Source organism: Nerophis lumbriciformis, linkage group LG24 (assembly GCF_033978685.3).
Source record: "Nerophis lumbriciformis linkage group LG24, RoL_Nlum_v2.1, whole genome shotgun sequence".
NCBI lineage: Eukaryota > Metazoa > Chordata > Actinopteri > Syngnathiformes > Syngnathidae > Nerophis > Nerophis lumbriciformis.
In genome coordinates, this window is record NC_084571.2 from 16,781,684 (window position 1) to 16,806,769 (window position 25,086).

Sequence of the window (25,086 nt, forward strand, 5' to 3'; positions counted from 1 at the left end):
TGTTGGTCAGGGATTTTATTTTTTGGTCCTGTTTGATATTTTGGTCCTTGAGGTAACGGATCTCGTTCATGAAGTTGTCCATCTGGACCTTGATGCCATCAAAGCTTTCCAGTTGGCCCTTGATACCCTCAAGGGTGTTAAAACTGTTCCATATTGACATGATTGTTGACATGTCCGGTGGATTGGACTTGTCTTTTCTGCGTTCTGGCATTTTCAACCCTATTGATTTCCAAACTGATTTTCTGTCATCGGCCGTACTCTCCGTGCAGCAGAGGTTGTTAATACTAGTATTGAATACTTAAAAGTCATGTTTTTACACACTTAAACACATTTTCATGTTAGTATTATTGATAAATACTAGCACAACTTACAAGTCATGTTCTTACACACTTAAACACATGTGTGTATATTTATGTTATTATTAATAAATACTAGTACCACAAAAGTCATGTTGTTACACACTTAAAAATGTTTTTGTACATTTACGTTATTATTAATGAATACTAATACAACTTAAAAGTCATGTTTTACACACTTAAACACGTGTTTTATATTTATGTTATTATTAATAAATCCTAATACAACTTAAAAGTCATGTTTTTACACACTCAAACACGTGTTTGTATATTTATGTTATTATTAATTAAAGCTAATACAACTTAAAAGTCATGTTTTTACACACTTAAACACGTGTTTGTGTATTTATAATATTATTAATAAATACTAATATAACTAGTCATGTTTTTATACACTTAAACACATATTCATGTTAGTATTATTAATGAATACTAGTACAACTTAAGAATAATGTTTTTTACACACTTAAACACATATTAATGTTAGTATTATCAATGAATACTATTACAACTTAAAAGTCATGTTTTTTACACACTTAAAGACAAATCCATGTTAGTATTATTAATTAATGCTAATACAACATAAAAGCCATGTTTAACACACTTAAACATGTGTGTGTATATTTATGTTATTATTAATAAATACTAATATAACTTTAGTCATGTTTTTACACACTTAAACACATTCATGTTAGTATTATTAAAGAATACTAGTACAACTTAAAAGTCATGTTTTTTACACACTTAAACACATATTAATGTAAGTATTATTAATAAATACTAATACAACTTAGAAGTCTTGTTCTTACACACTGAAACACGTGTTTGTATATTTATGTTAATATTAATACATACTAATATAACTTTAGTCATGTTTTTACACACTTAAACACATATTCATGTTAGTATTATTAATGAATACTAGTACAACTTAAAAGTCATGTTTTTACACACTTAAACACGTGTTTGTATATTTATGTTATTATTGATTAATACTAATACAACTTAAAAGTCATGTTCTTACACACTTAAATAAGTTTGTGTATATTAATGTTATTATTAATAAATACTAATACCACAAAAGTCATGTTCTTACACACTTAAAAATGTTTTTGTACATTCATGTTATTATTAATAAAATATATTACAACTTAAAAGTCATGTTTTTACACACTAAAACATGTGTTTGTATATTTATGTAATTATTAATAAATACTAGTACAACTTAAAAGTCATGTTCTTACATACTTAAACACATATTCATGTTAGTATTATTAATGAATACTATTACAACTTAAAAGTCATGTTTTTACACACTTAAAAACATTATCATGTTAGTATTATTAATAAATACTAATACAACTTAAAAGTCATGTTTTGACACACTTAAGCACATGTTCATGTTAGTATTATTAATAAATACTAGTACATCTTAAAAGTCATGTTCTTACACACTTAAACACGTGTGTGTATATTCATGTTATTATTAATAAATACTAGTACCACAAAAGTCATGTTCTTACACACTTAAAAACATTTTTGTATTTGTATGTTATTATTAATAAATATTAATACAACTTAAAAGTCATGTTTTTACACACTTAAACATGTGTTTGTATATTTATGTTATTATTAATAAATCCTAATACAACTTAAAAGTCATGTTTTTACACACTTAAACACATTTTCATGTTAGTATTATTGATAAATACTAATATACCTTAAAAGTCATGTTTTTAAATACTTAAACACGTGTTTGTGTATATATGTTATTATTAATAAATACTAATATAACTTTAGTCATATTTTTACACATTTAAATACACACTAGTGTTAATATTATTAATGAATACTATTACAACTTAAAAAGTCATGTTTTTTACACACTTAAACACATTCATGTTAGTATTATTAATTAATGCTAATACAACTTAAAAGTCATGTTTGACACACTTAAACACATGTTTGTATATTTATGTTATTATTAATAAATACTAATATAGCTTTGGTCATGTTTTTACACACTTAAACACATATTCATGTTAGTATTATTAATGAATACTATTACAACTTAAAAGTCATGTTTTTTACACACTTAAACACGTGTTTGTATATTTATGTTATTATTAATAAATACTAATACAACTTAAAAGTCATGTTTTTACACACTTAAACACATATTCATGTTAGTATTATTAATGAATACGAGTACAACTTAAAAATCATGTTTTTACACACTTAAATACGTGATTGTGTATTTATGTTATTATTGATAAATACTAATACAACTTAAAAGTCATGTTTGTACACACTTAAACATATGTTCATGTTAGCATTAACAATAAATACCAGTACAACTTAAAAGTGATGTTCCTACACGCTGAAACACATGTTTGTTATTATTATCAAACTTTAAAAGTCATGTACACATGTAAGTAAGTACATGTTTGTATTGATGTTGTCATTATTGACGACTCCAAATACATTTCGCTAAATGAATGGAAATATGACCTGTTCTGATTTCAGCTGCCTCTCCACCAGCTGGGGAACCATAGCATAGCCGTTAGCCACCCATGGAATTGTGCTGTTGACAAACTGCATGTCTTTGGTCTGGAACACGTTTCTCACTCCTGCAGGAAAATACACACAAATATTTTTGGACTGCAGTACTTTACATGCAGCACCCAGATATTACTCACAAACTAGCTTCTTCTACTGTCTGGCAGATCATTCTTCATTGTATTTACTGTAATACTACTTGTAAATTGTAAATATATAATGATATTTAGTGACAATTGTAAATTGTAAATATATAATGATATATAGTGATAATTTTAAATAGTAAATAAATAATGATATCAAATTATAATCTCCTCCTTATCGTGGTAGAGGAGTTTGCGTGTCCCAATGATCTTAGGAACTATGTTGTCCGGGGACTTCTATGACCCCTGGTAGGGTCTCCCAAGACAAACAGGTCCTAGGTGAGGGATCAGACAAAGAGCAGCTCGAAGATCCTAGGCTACATAAGCTAGCTCTTGGGATGTGTAACGTCACCTCGCTGGGGGGGAAGGAGCCAGAGCTGGTGTGCGAGGTGGAGAAGTTCCGGCCGGATATAGTCGGACTCACTTTGACGCACAGCAAAGGCTCTGGAACCAGTTCTCTAGAGAGGGGCTGGATTCTCTTCCACTTTGGCATTGCACGCAGTGAGAGGCGATGGGCTGGGGTAGAGTTCTTGTTGTTAGAGTTAAACCCAGTGGACGAGAGGATAGCTTCCCTCCGCCTTCGGGTGGGGGAGACGGGTCCTGACTGTTGTTTGTGCTTACGCACCAAACAGCAGTTCGCAGTACCCACTCTTTTTGGATTCACTCAAGTGAGTACTAGAGAGTGCTCCCCCGGGTGATTCCCTTGTTCTACTGGGGGACTTCAACGCTCATGTTGGCAACGACAGTAAAACCTGGAGAGGCGTTATAGGGAAGAATGGCCGCCCGGATCTGAACCCGAGTGGTGTTTTGTTATTGGACTTTTGTGCTCATCACAGATTGTCCTTAACAAACACCATGTTCAAACATAAGGATGTCCATATGTGTACTTGGCACCAGGACACACTAGGTCGCAAATCCATGATCGACTTTGTAGTTATGTCATCGGATTTGCGGTCTCATGTTTTGGACACTCAGGTGCAGAGAGGGGCGGAGCTTTCTATCGATCACCGCCTGGTGGTGAGTTGGCTGCGATGGTGGGGGAGGATGCCGGACAGACCTGGCAGGCCCAAACGCAATGTGAGGGTCTGCTGGGAACGTCTAGCAGAGTCTCCTGTCAGAGAGAGTTTCAATTCCCACCTCCGAAAGAACTTTGAACATGTCACTAGGGAGGCGCTGGACATTGAGTCTGAGTGGACCATGTTCCGTACCCTATATGTCGAGGCGGCCGATTGGAGCTGTGGTCGCAAGGTGGTTGGTGCCTGTCGTGGCGGTAATCCAAGAACCAGCGATGAAGGATGCCGTCAAGCTGAAGAAAGAGTCCTATCCGGTTCTTTTGGCTCATGGAACTCCGGAGGCAATGGACAGGTACCGATAGGCCCAGCAGTGTGCAGCTTCAGCGGTCGCAGATGCAAAAACCCGGACATGAGAAGAGTTCGGGGAAGCCATGGAAATCGACTTCCAGATGGCTTCGAAGTGATTCTGGACCACTATCTGCCGCTTCAGGAAGGGGAAGCAGTGCACTGTCAACACTGTGTATGGTGGTGATGGTGTGCTACTGACCTCGACTGCGGATGTTGTGGATCGGGCGAGGCAATACTTCGAAGACCTCTTCAATCCCACCAACACGTCTTCCTATGAGAAAGCAGTGCCTGGATGATCTGTGGTGGACTCTCTTATGTATGTGGCTGAGGTTGCCAAGGTAGTTAAAAAGCTCCTCGGTGGCAAGGCCCCAGGGGTGGATGAGATCCGCCCGGAGTTCCTTAAGGCTCTGGATGCTGTGGGGCTGTCTTGGTTGACAAGACTCTGCAACATCGCGTGGACATCGGGGGAAGTACCTCTAGATTGGCAGACCCGGGTGGTGGTTCTTCTCTTCAAGAAGGGGAACCAGAGGATGTGTTCCCACTATCGTGGGATCTCACTCCTCAGCCTTCCCAGTAAGGTCTATTCAGGTGTACTGGAGAGGAGGTTACGCCGGATAGTCGAACTTCAGATTCAGGAGGAACAGTGTGGTTTTCGTCCTGGTCGTGGAACTGTGGACCAGCTCTATACTCTCGACAGGGTCCTTGAGGGTGCATGGGAGTTTGCCCAACCAGTCTACATGTGTTTTGTGGACTTGGTGAAGGCATTCGACCCTGTACCCCGGGAAGTGGGGAGTGCTCAGAGAGTATGGGGTATGGGACTGTCTGATTGTTGCGGTCCGCTCCCTGTACGATCAGTGTCAGAGCTTGGTCCCCATTGCCGGCAGTAAGTCGGACCCGTTTCCAGTGAGGGTTGGACTGTGCCAAGGCTGCCCTTTGTCACTGATTCTGTTCATAACTTTTATGGACAGAATTTCCAGGCACAGTCAGGGCGTTGAGGGGATCCGGTTTGGTGGCTGCAGAATTAGGTCTCTGCTTTTTGCAGATGATGTGGTCCTGACGGCTTCATCTGGCCAGGATCTTCAGTTCTCACTGGATCGGTTCACAGCCGAGTGTGAAGCGACTGGGATGCGAATCAGCACTTCCAAGCCCGAGTCCATGGTTCTCGTCCGGGAAAGGGTGGAGTGTCATCTCCGGGTTTGGGAGGAGATTTTGTTCAAGTACCTCGGAGTCTTGTTCACAAGTGAGGGAAGAGTGGATCGTGAGATCGACAGGTGGATCGGTGCGGCATCTTCAGTAATGCGGACGCTATATCGATCCGTTGTGGTGAAGAAGGAGCTGAGCCGGGAGGCAATGCTCTCCATTTACCGGTTGAACTACGTTCCCATCCTCACCTATGGTCATTAACTTTGGGTTATGACCGAAAGGACAAGATCACAGGTGGCCGAAATGAGTTTCCTCCGCCGGGCGGGCTAATTGTAAATATATAATAATATATAATAATTGTAAATTGTAAATATATAATAATTGTAAATTGTAGAAACATAATATTATATAATTGTAAATTAATAATATATGATAATTGTAAATACACAATATAATATATTAATATTTGTAAATTGTAGATACATAATATTGAATAATAATTGTAAATATATAATAATATATAAATCATGTAAATTGTAAACACATAATATGTAATAATTGTAAATAAATAATTACATATAGTAATTGTAAATTGTAAATACTTAATAAATGATGATATTTGTAAATTGTAAATACATATTATTATATAATTGTACATTTTAAATACATAATGATGTATAATAATAATTGTAATTGTAGATACATTGTATATAATAATAATTGTAAATATATAAAGCGGCTGCTGGACTTTTGACAAGAACAAGAAAGTTTGATCATATTACGCCTATACTGGCTCACCTGCACTGGCTTGCTGTGCACTTAAGATGTGACTTTAAGGTTTTACTACTTACGTATAAAATACTACACGGTCTAGCTCCATCCTATCTTGCTGATCTCATCCGCCTCAACAAAAACGATCCTAAATATTTGTTCAGTACAGTAGCATCGCTAACCCAACAAGGGACTCCTCCCAGTAGCTCCACCCACTCGGCAGATGACTTTATGAATTTCTTTAATAAGAAAATTGAACTCATTAGAAAGGAGATTAAAGACAACGCATCCCAGCTACAACTGGGTTCTATTAACACAGATACGACTGTATATACAACGGATATTGCCCTCCAAAATAGTCTCTCTCTTTTTGATGAAATAACATTAGAGGAATTGCTACGGCGTGTAAATGGGATTAAACAAACAACATGTTTACTTGCCCCACCTCCTGGGAAACTTATCAAGGAGCTTTTTGTAATATTAGGTCCATCAGTGCTAAATATTATAAACTTATCACTTTCCTCTGGCACTGTTCCCTTAGCATTCAAAAAAGCGATTATTCATCCTCTGCTCAAAAGACCTAACCTCGATCCTGACCTCATGGTAAACTACCAGCCGGTGTCCCACCTTCCCTTTATTTCGAAAATCCTCGAAAAAATTGTTGCACAGCAGCTAAATGAACACTTAGCGTCTAACAATCTCTGTGAACCCTTTCAATCTGGTTTCAGGGCAAATCACTCTACGGAGACAGCCCTCGCAAAACTGACTAATGATCTATTGCTAACGATGGATTCTGATGCGTCATCTATGTTGCTGCTTCTTGATACCGTCGATCATAATATTTTATTAGAGCGTATCAGCCCTTTGAGACACTTGTGATTTAGGGCTATATAAATAAACATTGATTGATTGATTGATCAAAACACGCATTGGTATGTCAGACTTAGCCTTGTCTTGGTTTAACTCTTATCTTACTGACAGGATGCAGTGCGTCTCCCATAACAATGTGACCTCGGACTATGTTAAGGTGCGTGTGGAGTTCCCCAGGGTTCGGTTCTTGGCCCTGCACTCTTCAGCATCTACATGCTGCCGCTAGGTGACATCATACGCAAATACGGTGTTAGCTTTCACTGTTATGCTGATGACACCCAACTCTACATGCCCCTAAAGCGGACCAACACGCCGGATTGTAGTCAGTTGGAGGCGTGTCTTAATGAAATTAAACAATGGATGTCCGCTAACTTTTTGCAACTCAACGCTAAGAAAACGGAAATGCTGATTATCGGTCCTGCTAGACACCGACACCTATTTATTAATACTACCTTAACATTTGACAACCAAACAATTACACAAGGCGACTCGATAAAGAATCTTGGTATTATCTTCGACCCAACTCTCTCGTTTGAGTCACACATCAAGAGTGTTACTAAAACGGGCTTCTTTCATCTCCGTAATTTCGCTAAAATTCGTTCCATTTTGTCCACTAGCGACACTGAGATCATTATTAATGCGTTCGTTACGTCTCATCTCGATTACTGTAACGTATTATTTTCGTGTCTCCCTATGTCTAATGTTAAAAGATTACAGTTGGTACAAAATGCGGCTGCTAGACTTTTGACAAGAACAAGAAAGTACGATCATATTACGCCTATACTGGCTCACCTGCACTGGCTTTCTGTGCACTTAAGATGGGACTTTAAGATTTTACTACTTACGTATAAAATACTACACGGTCTAGCTCCATCCTATCTTGCTGATTGTATTGTACCGTATGTCCCGGCAAGAAATCTGCGTTCAAAGAACTCCGGCTTATTAGTGATTCCCAGAGCCCAAAAAAGTCTGCGGGCTATAGAGCGTTTTCTATTCGGGCTTCAGTATTCTGGAATGCCCTCCCGGTAACAGTTAGAGATGCTACCTCAGTAGAAGCATTTAAGTCCCATCTTAAAACTCATTTGTATACACTAGCCTTTAAATAGACCCCCCTTTTAGACCAGTTGATCAGCCATTTCTTTTCTTTTCTGTTCTGCCCCCTCTCCTTCGTGGAGGGGGGGGGGGGGGGCACAGGTTCGGTGGCCACGGATGATGCGCTGGCTGTCCAGAGTCGGGACCCTGTGCATTGGTTGGGGACATCTCTGTGCTGCTGACCTGTCTCCGCTCGGGATGGTCTCCTACTGGCCCCACTATGGACTGGACTCTCACTATTATGTTAGATCCACTATGGACTGGATTCTCACAATATTATGCTAGAGCCACTCGACGTCCATTGCACCGGTCACCCAGGGGGGGTCCCCACATCTGCGGTCCCCTCCAAGGTTTCTCATTGTCCCATTGGGTTGAGTTTTTCCTTGCCCTGATGTGGGATCTGAGCCGAGGATGTTGTTGTGGATTGTGCAGCCCTTTGAGACACTAGTGATTTAGGCCTATATAAGTAAACATTGATTGATTGATTGATAATACATAATAGATAGTTGTAATTTGTAAATGCATTATATTACATAATTGTGAATTGTAAATACATAATATATAATATTTGTAAATATATAATAATATATATTAATAATTATAAATTGTAGATAAATAATTAATAATATACATTGTAAATATATAATAATTTATAAAAAAGGTAAATTATAAATATATAATGATTGTAAATACATAAGGTATATTAATAATTGTAAATTGTAGATACATAATATATCATAAGAATTGTAAATACATACTTATATGTAATAATAATGGTAAATTGTAGATGCACAATATATAATAATAATTGTAAATATATAACAATATATAAAACATGTACATTGTAAATTTATAATATTATACAATTGTAAATTGTAAATATATAATATAAAATAATTTTAAATACATAGTATATAATAATAATTGTAAATATAATAATAATAATAATAACTGGGATTTATATAGCGCTTTTCTAAGTACCCAAAGTCGCTTTACATGTAGAACCCATCAATCATTCACACATGGTGGTGGTAAGCTACTTTCATAGCCACAGCTGCCCTGGGGTAGACTGACGGAAGCGTGGCTGCAATTTGCGCCAACGGCCCCTCCGACCACCACCTATCATTCATCATTCAATTCACCGGTGTGAGTGGCACCGGGGGCAAAGGGTGAAGTGTCCCGCCCAAGGACACAACGGCAGCGATTTTTTTTTTTTTTGGATGGTAAGAGGCGGGGAGCGAACCTGCAACCCTCAGGTTTCTGGCACGGTTGCTCTACCCACTACGCCATGCCGCCCTGATATATGATAATATATATATGATAATATATAAAAAATGTAATTGTAGATACATAATATATAAAGATAATTGTAAATACATAATGTACAATCATTTTAAATATATGATAATAAATAAATAATTGTAAATTGTAGATACATAATATATACTAATGAGTGTAAATACATATTATATAAAACATATTATAAAAACATGTAGATTGTAGATACATAATATATAATAATAATTGTGAATACATAATAATACGTATATAAAACATGTAAATTGTAAATTCATAATATATGATCATTGTGAATACATAATAATATATAATAATAATTGTAAATTGCAGGTACATAATATATAATAATAATTATAAATATATAATAAGATATACAAAATTTAAATTGTAAATACATAATATTGTATAATTGTAAATTGTTAATACATAATATATAATATTATTTCTACATTGTAAATACATAATACTATATAATTGTAAATACATAATAATATATAATGATGATTGTAAATTATAGATACATAACATATAATAATTGTAAATACATAATAATATATAATTGTAAATTGTAAAAACAAAATATATAATATGTGTAAATTGTAAATATATAATAATATATAATTGTAAATATATATTATATAAAACGTGTAACCAGTAGATAGATAATATATAATAATAATTGTAAATACATAATAATATATAAAACATGTAAATTCTGGATACACAATATATACTAATAATTGTAAATACATAATAATATATAAAACGTGTAAATTGTGGATACACAATACATACTAATAATTGTAAATACATAATAATATATAAAACATGTAAATTGTAGATACATAATATATACTAATAATTGTGAATACATAATAATATATAAAACATATAAATTATAGATACATATAATATATTTAATTCTAAATATATAATATTATATAAAAATTGTAAATTGTAGATAGATAATATATACTAATAATTGTAAATACATAATAATATATAAAACATGTACATTTTAGATACATAGTATATAATAATAATTGTAAATACATAATTATCTATACAACATGTAAATTGTAGATAGAAAATATATAATAATAATTGTGAATACATATTAATATATGAAACATGTGAATTGTAGCTAGATAATATATACTAATAATTGTGAATACATAATAATATATAAAACATGTAAATTGTAGATAGATAATGTATAATAATAATTGTGAATATCTGCTCACCCAACACATCCACGTCCACTTTGAAGTTGATGAAGTGTGTGTGGATGTTGCCCAGGACATTTGGCGCTACCTGGTGGCCGTGCCGCAGGCTGCCGTCCAGCAGGTAAGACGAGGAGATGTAACCCGTGGCGTGGACCTTGGCTTCCACTGAGCCGCTCTGGTAGAAGATGAAGTCCCACAAGTAGTCGTAGTTCCCGATGGCGGTGATGGTCCTGAACACCAGGCCGCTGTTGACCAGGCCGCCGTAACTGTTGCTGAAGAAGTCGGAGAAGTGTCTGCGCAGGGGCTGACCAAAGTTGTGCTCAAAGATGCAGATGGACCTCCTGTACCTGACGGGCGCCGGCACATCGATGTAGCGGAAGGTGTCCACATAAGTGGCCTGGTAGGGACAGTCCACGCCGCGGACCAGTTCGTGTGCAAAGCGTCCGATTCCGATGCTGGAGTCCAAAAACTTGGTGAGGATCATCCCGGGCGTCACCGAGCCGTAAACCGACATGGCTTCTTGCACGCTCAGCTCGTAGATGATCCGCTCCTCCTTGAAGCGCACGTCAAAAACTCGCATGCCAGTGAGGGAGCTCAGACCGAAGGCAAAACTCCAGTCCAGGTAGAGGACGTGATTACCGCTGACACTGAAGCGTTTGCCTTCTGCGTAGAACTGCAGAGGACCGAGCTGCAAAGGTGTATTCCTAGGTTTCAGCGAGCCATAGTCGGCCACTTCCTGGTAGACAATTCTTCTCACGGACCCTGCGGAGTACTTGTCACGGAGTTCTTCCACCGTGTCGAAGTACTGACCGTTGTACAGGAGCTTATCCACCGTCCAGTCGGAGGCGTCTACGCTCTCGTGGTTAACCAGCATCTCCAAACCTACCGGGTGGATGTACATGCCGCTCATGTTCCTGAAGAAAGACACCCAGGTTTTTCTGTCTCCAGAACGAAGTCCTCGCGGCATTTGCTCAAACAGGTTCAGTTTTTTAGCACCAAAACTCTCCTTCACAAGCTGCTCCATCTTGGAAAACTGTTGTTCGAAAAACTTAGACAACAAATCGTACTCCCCCACGGTCACGGTGCGGGCGTTGATGGGCAGCTCCCTCTTATACTTCTTCTTGGTCACGTCCGTGTGGTACGTGGGCTTAGGCAGAGGTCCTACCACGTACTCCTTGATGTGGCCCAAGGACCCGTAGAAGACCACCACAGTGGCTTCGCGCACCGGCTCAGGACCTGCCCCGTCCAGGTAGGACAAAACGTCCGCCTTTTTGGGCAGAGACAAGTCGATTAGGAACAGGAAGTTTTCCGACGGCTTGGTGAGCTGCCTGGTGCTGATGGCCAAGTCCTTCTGCTGGACCATGTACTGCTGGACCTGCAGGTACTCCTCTTGAGTGACATCAGCAAAGACGCGGCTGCGCTTGTCGTGTTTGCCTTTGATAGGATGAAGGCGTCGCCCGGAGCATTTGGGAGCCCTGCTGGAGTGGAAGCCCAGCAAAACAATGTTAAGAAGAACAGAGACCAGGACCAGGACAAGAAGCGTCCATTTAACCAGAGAGTGCATCTTGTGCTTCTGTGCTCGCACCGTGTCCCAGATCAGCGGGGGAAGGTGGTCAGAAGAGTCCAAGACCAGCGGGGGAAGGTACTCAGAAGAGTCCGAGACCAGCGGGGGAAGGTGGTCAGAAGAGTCCCAGACCAGCGGGGGAAGGTGGTCAGAAGAGTCCGAGACCAGTAGGGGAAGGTGGTCAGAAGTGTCCGAGACCAGTAGGAGAAGGTGGTCAGAAGAGTCTGAGAGCAGTGGTGAGAAGGTGGTCTGAAGAGTCTGAGAGCAGTGGTGAGAAGGTGGCCAGACGAAAGTTCTGCATGAGAACCCGCCCACTTCCTGCATGATCCAATAGCAGAGAAACAGAAGAATGTCAGTGGAGAGTGGAGAAGTGGAGTGGAGAAGAATCCTCTTCTGATGCAATACTTTCATGTACTCGAATACTACACAAATACATATTCTACTACACCGATACACATTGTATTACACTAATACACACATTGTACTACACTAATACACACATTCTACTACACTAATACACACAATTTACTACACTAATAAACATTCTACTACACTAATACACACATTGTACTACACTAATACACATTCTACTACACTAATACACACAGTACTACACTAATACACATTCTACGACACAAATCCACACTGTATTACACTAATACACGTTCTACTACACTAATACACACATTGTACTACACTAATGCACACCTTGTACTACACTAATAAACATTCTACTACACTAATACACACATTGTACTACACTAATACACATTCTACTACACTAATACACACATTGTACTACACTATTACACACATTCTACTACACTAATACACACATTCTACTACACTAATAAACTTTCTACTACACTAATACATACATTGTACTACACTAATACACATTCTACTACACTAATACACACATTCTACTACACTAATACACATCCTACTACAATAATACACATTCTACTACACTAATACACACATAGTACTACACTAATACACATTCTACTATACTAATCCAGGGCGGTATGGCGTAGTGGGTAGAGCAGCCATGCCAGAAACCTGAGGGTTGCAGGTTCGCTCCCCGCCTCTTGACATCCAAATCGCTGCCGTTGTGTCTTTGGGCAGGACACTTCACCCTTGCCCCCGCTGCCGCTCACACTGGTGAATGAATGATGAATGAATGATAGGTGGTGGTCGGAGGGGCCGTAGGCGCAAACTGGCAGCCTCGATTTCCGTCAGTGTACCCCAGGGCAGCTGTGGCTACAAATGTAGCTTACCACCAGCAGGTGTGAATGAATGATGGGTTCCCACTTCTCTGTGAGCGCTTTGAGTATCTAACAATAGAAAAGTGCGATATAAAATCTAATCCATTATTATTATTATCCACATTGTACTACAGTAATACACGTTCTACTACACTAATACACACATTGTACTACACTAATACATATTCTACTACACTAATACACACATTGTACTACACGAATGCACACATTATACTACACTAAAACACACCTTGTACCACACTAATACACATTCTACTACGCTAAAACACATTTTACTACACTAATACACACATTGTACTACACTAATACACATTCTACTACACTAATACACACTGTACTACACAAATGCACACATTGTACTACACTAATACACATTCTACTACACTAATACACACATTGTACTACACAAATGCACAAATTATACTACACTAAATAAAACACACATTGTACCACACTAATACACATTCTACTACGCTAAAACACATTTTACTACACCAATACACACATTGTCCTACACCCGAGGTCGGCAACCTTTACCACTCAAAGATCCATTTCGACCCGTTTCACAAATTAAAGAAAACAATGGGAGCCACAAAACTCTTTTGAAATTTAAAATGAAATAACACTGCATACAAAGTTTTTTTTTTGCTTTGTGCTATGTATAAACCAGGGGTCTCAGACACGCGGCCCGCACCTCAATAAGAACATTTTATGTAATTTTATGTGAATGGCACTTGACAGCATCATACTTGCCAACCTTCCTGATTTTTCCGGGAATCTCCTCTTGAATGTCTGCTGATTTTCAACCAAACAACACTAATAAGGGCGTGCCGTGATGACACTGCCTTTAGCGCCATCTACAGTCTGTACTAACAGCGTGCCAGCTTAGTTACATGTTGTATGAGGCTTCTGTACACACACCTAAGTGACTGCAAGGCATACTTGGTCAACAGCCATACAGGTCACACTGAGGGTGGCGATATAAACAACTTTAACACTCTTACTAATATGTACCACAATGTGAACCCACACCAAACAAGAATGACAAACACATTTTGGCAGAAGATCCGCACCGTAACACAACATAAACACAACAGAACAAATACCCATAATCCCATGCATCTCTAACTCTTCCAGGCTACATTATACACCCCCCGCTACCACCAAACCCCGCCCCCCAACCCTGCCCCCCCACACATCAAACACCCCCTCCCCCCTTCGTGCGTCGGTTGAGGTGGGTGGGGTTGGGGTTGCGGGGTTTGGTGGTAGCGGGGGTGTATAATGTAGCCCGGAAGAGTTAGGGATGCATGGGATTCTGGGTATTTGTTCTGTTGTGTTTATGTTGTGTTACGGTGCGGATGTTCTCCCGTAATGTGTTTGTCATTCTTGTTTGGTGTGGGTTCATAGTGTGGCGCATATTAGTAAGTGTTACGATCCGCTGCACGGATCATAGTTTGTTTATGTTTCTCGTCACATATGTTTTCAGCACATTTGATTTTGTTTGTGTTCAGTTGCCATGTCAGCTGATTACTTTCACCTGCCTCTGGTTAGTGTTCGGGACGCGCACCTGTTGCCCGGGCACTAATCAGAGGGCTATTTAGTCTTTGCTCTGGCCTCACTCTGTCTGGCTTCGTAGTTTGTTCTCACACAACTGATGACGACGATTATTTACTGTTTCTTAGCTACTAGTTCTCACGCTAGGCTCTTTTGGTTTGCTAGCTCCCACGCTAGCCCTTTGTTTATTCATCATATTATTTATATTTAAAATAAATCATTTTTCCTACCTGCAAGCTGTGTCCGAAGCCGTCTGCATCCTTGGGAGAACCACACCCGCATCACTATGCGACCACGTCGTCACAGTACGAAGCCAGCAGAAAACAATTCTCCCGCACTGGCTAACGAGGAGTTGGACGAAGGTACGCTCATGGTGTTGCGAGCGATGGAAGCCGAGACGCTTCGCTATTCGACGGAGGAGAGGTCGAATCTCATGTGGGGACCTGGAGGCTCTCTTATCCCCATCGATTCCCTCTGGTCGGAAGACATCGCCGCTACACCGCAGTACCGTGCGCGCCGTCAAAGACGGAAGCCGGCCAGGAGGTCTTTCCCTCGCCGCCAAGACGCGCCGCTCCTGCAAACTCCTCCCCCGGACCGAAGCAAGCTACATTCAGCCCAAACTCCCCCTCCTCAGATGTTTGGCAACCCCATCGACCACTTCGCCAAAAAGTTCTCCGATTGGGCTGTAAGTCACATGGACAGTTGCAACAGTAATGTCATGTCATTGGCGCCTCCCGAAGAGGTAACTCCGCCCACTTCTGATGACATCATTGAACAAGATTTTTTTTTTCCATCTTCTAATTCTTTCTGTCAGCCACCTCCAAATGACTTTTATTCCAAGATAAAACATTATCAGGACATTTTTATTAAGTGTAAGTCTAGTCAGTCACATTCTGATTTTCAGACTCCACCTCCAGTGAATTTGGTTCCGCCCCCAGTGACTATTGCTACGCCCACTGCACGTATTTTCCCCCCCTGTGCTCCCACCAAATCTCAAGTGAGGAGTGATAATAGTCAATTTGGACAATTTAAAGAGGAGTATACCCCCCTCCATACCTCCCCCCACCCACCCTTGAAGACGGTTCCAAACCGCAAAGAGCGCGTCTGGTATCCGCGTCTTGAAGGGGAGGCTAGTACTGGGAACTGTGCTAGTGTGGTGGCACAACTTCGGCGTGCTAAACCGCAACCTCCTGCAAGGCCACCGCCACCAGTTTTTCGGCGTGCTAAACCGCAACCTCCTGCACGGCCACCGCCACCAGTTTTTCGGCGTGCTAAGCCGCAACCCCCTGCACGGCCACCGCCACCAGTCTTTCGGCGTGCTAAACCGCAACCTCCTGCAAGGCCACCGCCACCAGTCTTCCGGCGTGCTAAACCGCAACCTCCTGCACGGCCACCGCCACCAGTCCTTCGTCCTGCTAAGCCACAACCGCCAGCTAGGCCACCTCCAGCTGCACCTCGGCTAGCACCTGTTCCTGCACCTCAGCTGACACACCAAGCTTCGTCTCCTGTACCTCCTCCACGCCAAGCTCCACAATGCCAAGTTCCTCGGCTGGTTCCCACACCAGCGCCGGCTCCAAGGCTGGTTCCCACACCAGCGCCGGCTCCAAGACTGGTTCCCACACCAGCGCCGGCTCCAAGGCTGGTTCCCACACCAGCGCCGGCTCCAAGGCTGGTTCTCACACCAGCGCCGGCTCCAAGGCTGGTTCTCACACCAGCGCCGGCTCCAAGGCTGGTTCTCACACCAGCACCGACTCCAAGACCAACCCCTGTCCCGGCTCCAAGGCTGGTTCCCACACCAGCGCCGGCTCCAAGGCTGGTTCCCACACCAGCGCCGGCTCCAAGGCTGGTTCCCACACCAGCGCCGGCTCCACGGCTGGTACCCACACCAGCGCCGGCTCCACGGCTGGTACCCACACCAGCGCCGGCTCCACGGCTGGTACCCACACCAGCGCCGGCTCCACGGCTGGTACCCACACCAGCGCCGGCTCCACGGCTGGTACCCACACCAGCGCCGGCTCCACGGCTGGTACCCACACCAGCGCCGGCTCCACGGCTGGTACCAGAACCTGCACCTGCTCCACGGCTGGTACCAGAACCTGCACCTGCTCCACGGCTGGTACCAGAACCTGCACCTGCCTCCACGGCGACGACGTCTCCTCCTGCCTCCACGGCGACGTCGGCTCCTCCTGCCTCCACGGCGACGTCGGCTCCTCCTGCCTCCACGGCGACGTCGGCTCCTCCTGCCTCCACGGCGACGTCGGCTCCTCCTGCCTCCACGGCGACGTCGGCTCCTCCTGCTTCCACGGCGACGTCGGCTCCTCCTGTTTCCACGGCGACGTCTGCTCTCTCCTCGTCTTCGTCTCAGCGACCTCGAGTGGTCTGGCTGCGCAAGCGGCGCTCTCAGAGGTTTGTTTATGGACGCCAGTGGCGCAAACAGCAGCGACACCCGAGACGTAGTCGTAGAACTCTCCGGCTGCTGAACTTCTGGCGCCATTCACGCCCACCTTCTCGGCAGCCACGAATGTGGCCTTTCCGTGGTCGCCCGCCTCGCCTGCGGCAGCGGCGTTCCACTCGCCGCCGCCACCTGACTCTTCCCCGGTGGATTCAGGGACACGTGGCCTGGCGACCCACCACCAAATCCTCCCTCCACCCTCCCTTGACTCTCGAACTATTTCTTGTTTTTTGGGTTCTAGTTTTATTTAGTGTCAAGGGACATCTGGAATCTGTCCTTTAAGGGGGGGGGTACTGTTACGATCCGCTGCACGGATCATAGTTTGTTTATGTTTCTCGTCACATATGTTTTCAGCACATTTGATTTTGTTTGTGTTCAGTTGCCATGTCAGCTGATTACTTTCACCTGCCTCTGGTTAGTGTTCGGGACGCGCACCTGTTGCCCGGGCACTAATCAGAGGGCTATTTAGTCTTTGCTCTGGCCTCACTCTGTCTGGCTTCGTAGTTTGTTCTCACACAACTGATGACGACGATTATTTACTGTTTCTTAGCTACTAGTTCTCACGCTAGGCTCTTTTGGTTTGCTAGCTCCCACGCTAGCCCTTTTGTTTATTCATCATATTATTTATATTTAAAATAAATCATTTTTCCTACCTGCAAGCTGTGTCCGAAGCCGTCTGCATCCTTGGGAGAACCACACCCGCATCACTATGCGACCACGTCGTCACAGTAAGAGTGTTAAAGTTGTTTATATCGCCACCCTCAGTGTGACCTGTATGGCTGTTGACCAAGTATGCCTTGCAGTCACTTACGTGTGTAAGCAGAAACAGCATACAACATGTGACTGGGCCGGCATGCAGACAGTATGGTGAAGAAGCTGACGCGAGTGCCATTACGGCACGCCCTCAATATTCTTGTCCGGGTGAAAGTCGGAGAATGGTTGCCCCGGGAGATTTTCGGGAGAGGCACTGAAATCCGTAAGTCTCCCGGAAAAATCGGGTGGGTCGGCAAGTATGCAGCTGAGCCGCATCAGAGTGATCAAAGAGCCGCATGCGGCTCCGGAGCCGCGGGTTGCCGACCCCTGTCCTACACTAATATACACAATGTACTACACTAATACACGTTCTACTACACTAATACACACATTGTACCACACAAATACACATTCTACTACACTAAAACACATGTTACTACACTCATACACAATGTACTGCACTAATACACACATTCTATTGCACTAATACACACTCTACTGCACTAATACACACATCGCACTACACTAATACATATTGCACTGTAGTATTGCACAGTATATGTGTAAAATACTTCTCACATGTGACAAGATGATTTTATTGCTCAATTTTTACGACCAGGAAAAAGTCTGACTAAAGAATTTTAACAATTCTGTTTAACTTTAATTTGTGGAGGAGGCATCACACACGAACACACGCACACACGCACACACACACACACACACACACACACACACACACGCGCGCGCGCGCGCACACACACGCGCACACACACGCACGCACGCACGCACACACAAACACACACACACACACACGCACGCACACACACACACACGCACACACACACACACACACACACGCAAGATTGATGAATGTCGAGCTGAAGATGTTTTGTGTAATAGTTCTCCTGCAGTAGGAACGTTGCGTCATCTTATTCTCTAAGGTCCTGGAAGGTAGAGAAACATGAACGTTATGTGTGTAAGTTGTGAGAAAGATGTTTAGCAAAGATCCTGGAAGAGAAACATGAAAGTTATCATACTTTGAAATACTGGGAAATGAAAGTAGAAGTAGTATTTGTACGGGTACCTGCTCATGTGGGAATACTGGGAAATGAAAGTAGAAGTAGTATTTGTACCGGTACTGCTCATGTGGGAATACTGGGAAATGAAAGTAGAGGTAGTATTTGTACGGGTACCTGCTCATGTGGGAATACTGGGAAATTGGGGCTCATTGTTTCTACTTTTAAAGGTGGCGCGAGAGAGCCAATTTTGAAATTTCATTTTTGGGATGACCAAATTATAAAATTTTTCACCGAACCTGATGCGCTTGGAACATTTGGGGAGTTTTCGTGCACGTTAAGGGCCTCCAAAAGGCGTTTAAACGGGGATAATGATAATTTAAAAAAACAGTGCATTCAATACGGCTCTTGCTGCGCTGCTCGGGCCCGGATAGAAAAGACGTTTTGTTTCGAAAGGAATTAAGCGGAAGCGGCTTTCGTTGTTCCGGTCACGAGGTGCAGAGTGGGCGTGTCTATGATGCTGATGTAAACACAGAATATAGCGGCGAGATTGACCTCCATCCTGCCTGGCTATTTTTGTGACGAATACGTTTTAATGTGCGGACATCATGGATTCATACATCAACGTCAAACTCAACTTCAGAGGGAATTCTAAGAATTTCCTCCTGTCGGGCACGGAGACCAAGAGCTGGGACTCGATGGAGGCCATGGTAAGCTAACAGCTAACACATATTATCCATCTTCTTCCGCTTATCTGAGGTCGGGTCGCGGGGGCAGCAGCCTAAGCAGCTAGCACATATTATTACTTAGCTAACAGCTGACACATATTATTACTTAGCTAACATATATTATTACTTAGCTAACACATATTATTACTTAGCTAACAGCTAACACATATTATTACTTAGCTAGCACATATTATTACTTAGCTAACACATATTATTACTTCGCTAGCACATATTATTACTTAGCTAACACATATTATTACTTAGCTAACACATATTATTACTTAGCTAGCACATATTATTACCTAGCTAGCACATATTATTACTTAGATAGCACATATTATTACTTAGCTAACTAACACATATTATTAGTTAGCTAACACATATTATTACTTAGCTAACAGCTAACACACTCACAACTAAGCTAACAGCATGAAGATAACATAGGTATCACTAAGCTACCAGCTAGCACTTGTTACTAAGCTCACAGCTAGCACACATATCACTAAGCTAACAGCTAATACTTGTTACTAAGCTAACAGCTAGCACACTATCACTAAGCTCACAGCTAATTCTTGTTACTAAAATCACAGCTAATAGTTGTTACAAGCTCACAGCTGAACATACCTAATACTAAGCAAACACCGAAATACACAAAACTCAGCTAACAGCTAAACATACTGTACATATTGCTAAGCTAACAGTAATATTAGCAAGCTAACAGCTAAATACTGCATTACTAGAGTTCCACTGCTGTAGTACAATCTTATACCCGTGATCAAGAACTATACAGATCAATGTGATTGATTGATGGACATGTAGCAAAATATTGTTGTTTCGCAGCTGACTTGTACTGTGATGAACATTATATACATACTGACCACTTGTATTATACTTTTATACACACTGACTACTTGTATTATACTTTTATACACTGACTACTTGTATTATGCTTGTATACACACTGACTACTTGTATTATACTTTTATACACACTGACTACTTGTATTATACTTTTATACACTGACTACTTGTATTATACTTGTATACACACTGACTACTTGAATTATACTTTTATACACTGGCTACTTGTATTATACTTTTATACACACTGACTACTTGTGTTATACTTTTATTCACTGACTACTTGTATTATACTTTTATACACACTGACTACATGTATTATACTTTTATACACACTGACTACATGTATTATACTTTTATACACTGACTACTTGTATTATACTTTTATACACTGACTACTTATATATACTTTTATACACACTGACTACTTGAATTATACTTTTATACACACTGACTACTTGAATTATACTTTTATACACTGACCACTTGTATTATACTTTATACACACTGACTACTTGTATTATACTTTTATACAATGAGTACTTGTATTATACTTTTATACACACTGACTACTTGAATTATACTTTAATACACTGACTACTTGATTTGTACTTTTATACACTGACTACTTGTATTATACTTTTATACACACTGACTACTTGAATTATACTTTTATACACTGACTACTTGAATTATACTTTTATACACTGACTACTCGTATTATACTTTTATACACACTGACTACTTGAATTGTACTTTTATACACACTGACTACTTGAATTATACTTTTATACACACTGACTACTTGTATTATACTTTTATACACACTGACTACTTGAATTATACTTTTATACACTGACTACTTGTGTTATACTTTTATACACACTGACTACTTGAATTATACTTTTATACACTGACTACTTGTGTTATACTTTTATACACACTGACTACTTGAATTATACATTTATACACTGACTATTTGAATTATACTTTTGTACACACTGACTACTTGTATTATACTTTTATACACACTGACTACTTGAATTATACTTTTATACTCACTGCAAAAAGTCAGTGTTCAAAAACAAGAAAAAACAAAGCAAAAATTAGGGGTATTTTATTTGAACTAAGCAAAATTATCTGCCAATAAAACAAGAAAATTCGGCTTGTCAAGACTTTCCAAAACACGTAAAATTAGCTAACCTCAATGAACCCAAAAATACCTTAAAATAAGTATATTCTCACTAATAACAAGTGCACTTTTCTTGGTAGAAATAAAAGAGACCTTTTTGCTCAATATGTTGAAAAATATTCTTAAATTAAATAAATGCTAGTGCCATTATCTTGACATAATGATATGCGCTCGGCATTACATTTCTTGAAACCAGCAAACTTAAAAACAAATGTACTGTTCCTAATGGAAAGGCAACAAGGCAACCGTTTGTTACTCTCAGGGTCTCCTAGCCGCTCAGGCAAATCATATTGTCTAAAAATGCATTTTTCCATCGATAACATGACATCATCGCGCCAAGTGCGTGCTGTTTTCGTCAATTAGTGCGCATATATACAGCCTGCCCCGCGGCCAAAAATTTTTTAATTGTAATTTTGAGGAATTTATCTGAATGTGCATGAACTATTTCTGTTCAACATTGTTAGAAATGTCACATGTTAAATGTTTAAATATTAAATGTCAGTTTACTGTACTGTGCCAACTGTACTACTTTATGAGTACGTATTTTCTATTGTTTCATTGAAAATAAAACAGCAAAGTCCATTTGGCTGTCATCTGTTTTAATTATGAGACATGATTTTTTTTTTTCATGCTTGAAATAAGAAACTATTACTTTAAAAAAGTAGTTTTACACTTGTGAGTGTTGATGACACAGCTTTGCAACAGTTGATATTCTAGTTTCAAGCATGTTTTACTCAATATAGGTCATACAATCTCAGCTACAAGCTTTAATATCTTACTGAGATCATTTAGGACCAAAACCCTTAAAACAAGTAAAACACTCTAACATAACATCTGCTTAGTGAGAAGAATTATCTTATCAGACAAAACATTATCAAATATCACCCTTATTTGAGATATTTATTCTTACTTAGATTTCAGTTTTTGCAGTGCACACTGACTACTTGAATTGATAGTTTTATACACACTGAATACTTGTATTATACTTTTATACACTGACTACTTGAATTATACTTTTATACACACTGACTACTTGAATTGATAGTTTTATACACACTGACTACTTGAATTGATAGTTTTATACACACTGACTACTTGAATTGATAGTTTTATACACACTGACTACTTGAATTATACTTTTATACACTGACTACTTGTATTATACTTTTATACACTGACTACTTGTATTATACTTTTATACACACTGACTAGCTGTATTATACTTTTATACACTGACTACTTGAATTATACTTTTATACACTAACTACTTGAATTATAGTTTTATACACACTGACTACTTGAATTATACTTTTATACACTGACTACTTGAATTATACTTTTATACACTGACTACTTGAATTATACTTTTATACACACTGACTACTTGAATTATACTTTTATACACTGACTACTTGAATTATACTTTTATACACTGACTACTTGTATTATACTTTTATACACTGACTACTTGTATTATATTTTCATACACTGACTACTTGTATTATATTTTTATACACTGACTACTTGGATTATACTTTTATACACACTGACTACTTGAATTATACTTGTATACACACTGACTACTTGAATTGATAGTTTTATACACACTGACTACTTGAATTGATAGTTTTATACACACTGACTACTTGAATTATACTTTTATACACTGACTACTTGTATTATACTTTTATACACTGACTACTTGTATTATACTTTTATACACACTGACTAGTTGTATTATACTTTTATACACTGACTACTTGAATTATACTTTTATACACTAACTACTTGAATTATAGTTTTATACACACTGACTACTTGAATTATACTTTTATACACTGACTACTTGAATTATATTTTTTATACACTGACTACTTGAATTATACTTTTATACACACTGACTACTTGAATTATACTTTTATACACTGACTACTTGAATTATACTTTTATACACTGACTACTTGTATTATACTTTTATACACTGACTACTTGTATTATATTTTCATACACTGACTACTTGTATTATGTTTTTATACACTGACTACTTGGATTATACTTTTATACACACTGACTACTTGAATTATACTTTTATACATACTGACTACTTGAATTATACTTTTATACACACTGACTACTTAAATTATACTTTTATACACACTGACTACTTGAATTGATAGTTTTATACACATTGACTACTTGTATTATACTTTTATACACTGACTACTTGTATTATACTTTTATACACTGACTACTTGTATTATACTTTTATACATACTGACTACTTGAATTATACTTTTATACACACTGACTACTTGAATTATACTTTTATACACACTGACTACTTGAATTGATAGTTTTATACACACTGACTACTTGTATTATACTTTCATACTCTGACTACTTGAATTATACTTTTATGCATTCTGACTACTTTAATTATACTTTTATACACACCGACTACTTGAATTATACTTTTATACACACTGACTACTTGAATTATACTTTTATACACACTGACTACTTGAATTGATAGTTTTATACACACTGACTACTTGTATTATACTTTTATACACTGACCACTTGACTTACAATTTGTCCCACGGACCAGGGGTGCGGGGTGGGGGGGGATGTTTTTTTTTTTTCATAAAAAAATACAATCTTGTGTTTACGGACTGTATCCCTGCAGACTGTATTGATCTATATTGATACATAATGTAGGAACCAGAAATATTAATAACAGAAAGAAACAACCCTTTTGTGTGAATGAGTGTAAATGGGGGGGAGGTTTTTTGGGTTGGTGCACTAATTGTAAGTGTATCTTGTGTTTTTTATGTTGATTTAATAAAAACAAAAACAAA

General features: G+C 39.5%; 2 protein-coding genes across 4 annotated transcripts in view; one reads left to right on the top strand and one right to left on the bottom strand.

Annotated features, from left to right (window-relative positions):
- Positions 1 to 12,660, bottom strand: part of aoc2 (amine oxidase copper containing 2) — a 28,913-nt gene extending 16,253 nt beyond the window's left edge. The window contains exons 1-2 of the mRNA XM_061981689.2: positions 10,839 to 12,660; positions 2,868 to 2,986 (exon numbers count right to left, since the gene is read on the bottom strand). Of these exons, the coding sequence (XP_061837673.2) occupies positions 2,868 to 2,986; positions 10,839 to 12,384 (1,665 nt within the window). The 5' untranslated portion in view covers positions 12,385 to 12,660. The remainder of the gene's footprint in view (positions 1 to 2,867; positions 2,987 to 10,838) is intronic.
- Positions 12,661 to 19,956: 7,296 nt separating this feature from the next.
- Positions 19,957 to 25,086, top strand: part of nbr1b (NBR1 autophagy cargo receptor b) — a 125,971-nt gene continuing 120,841 nt past the window's right edge. For 2 of the 3 annotated variants that reach the window (XM_061981690.2, XM_061981691.2), the window contains exon 1: positions 19,957 to 20,158. In XM_061981690.2, the coding sequence (XP_061837674.2) occupies positions 20,057 to 20,158 (102 nt within the window). In that variant the 5' untranslated portion in view covers positions 19,957 to 20,056. The remainder of the gene's footprint in view (positions 20,159 to 25,086) is intronic. The other variant, XM_061981693.2, reaches the window with a different exon arrangement.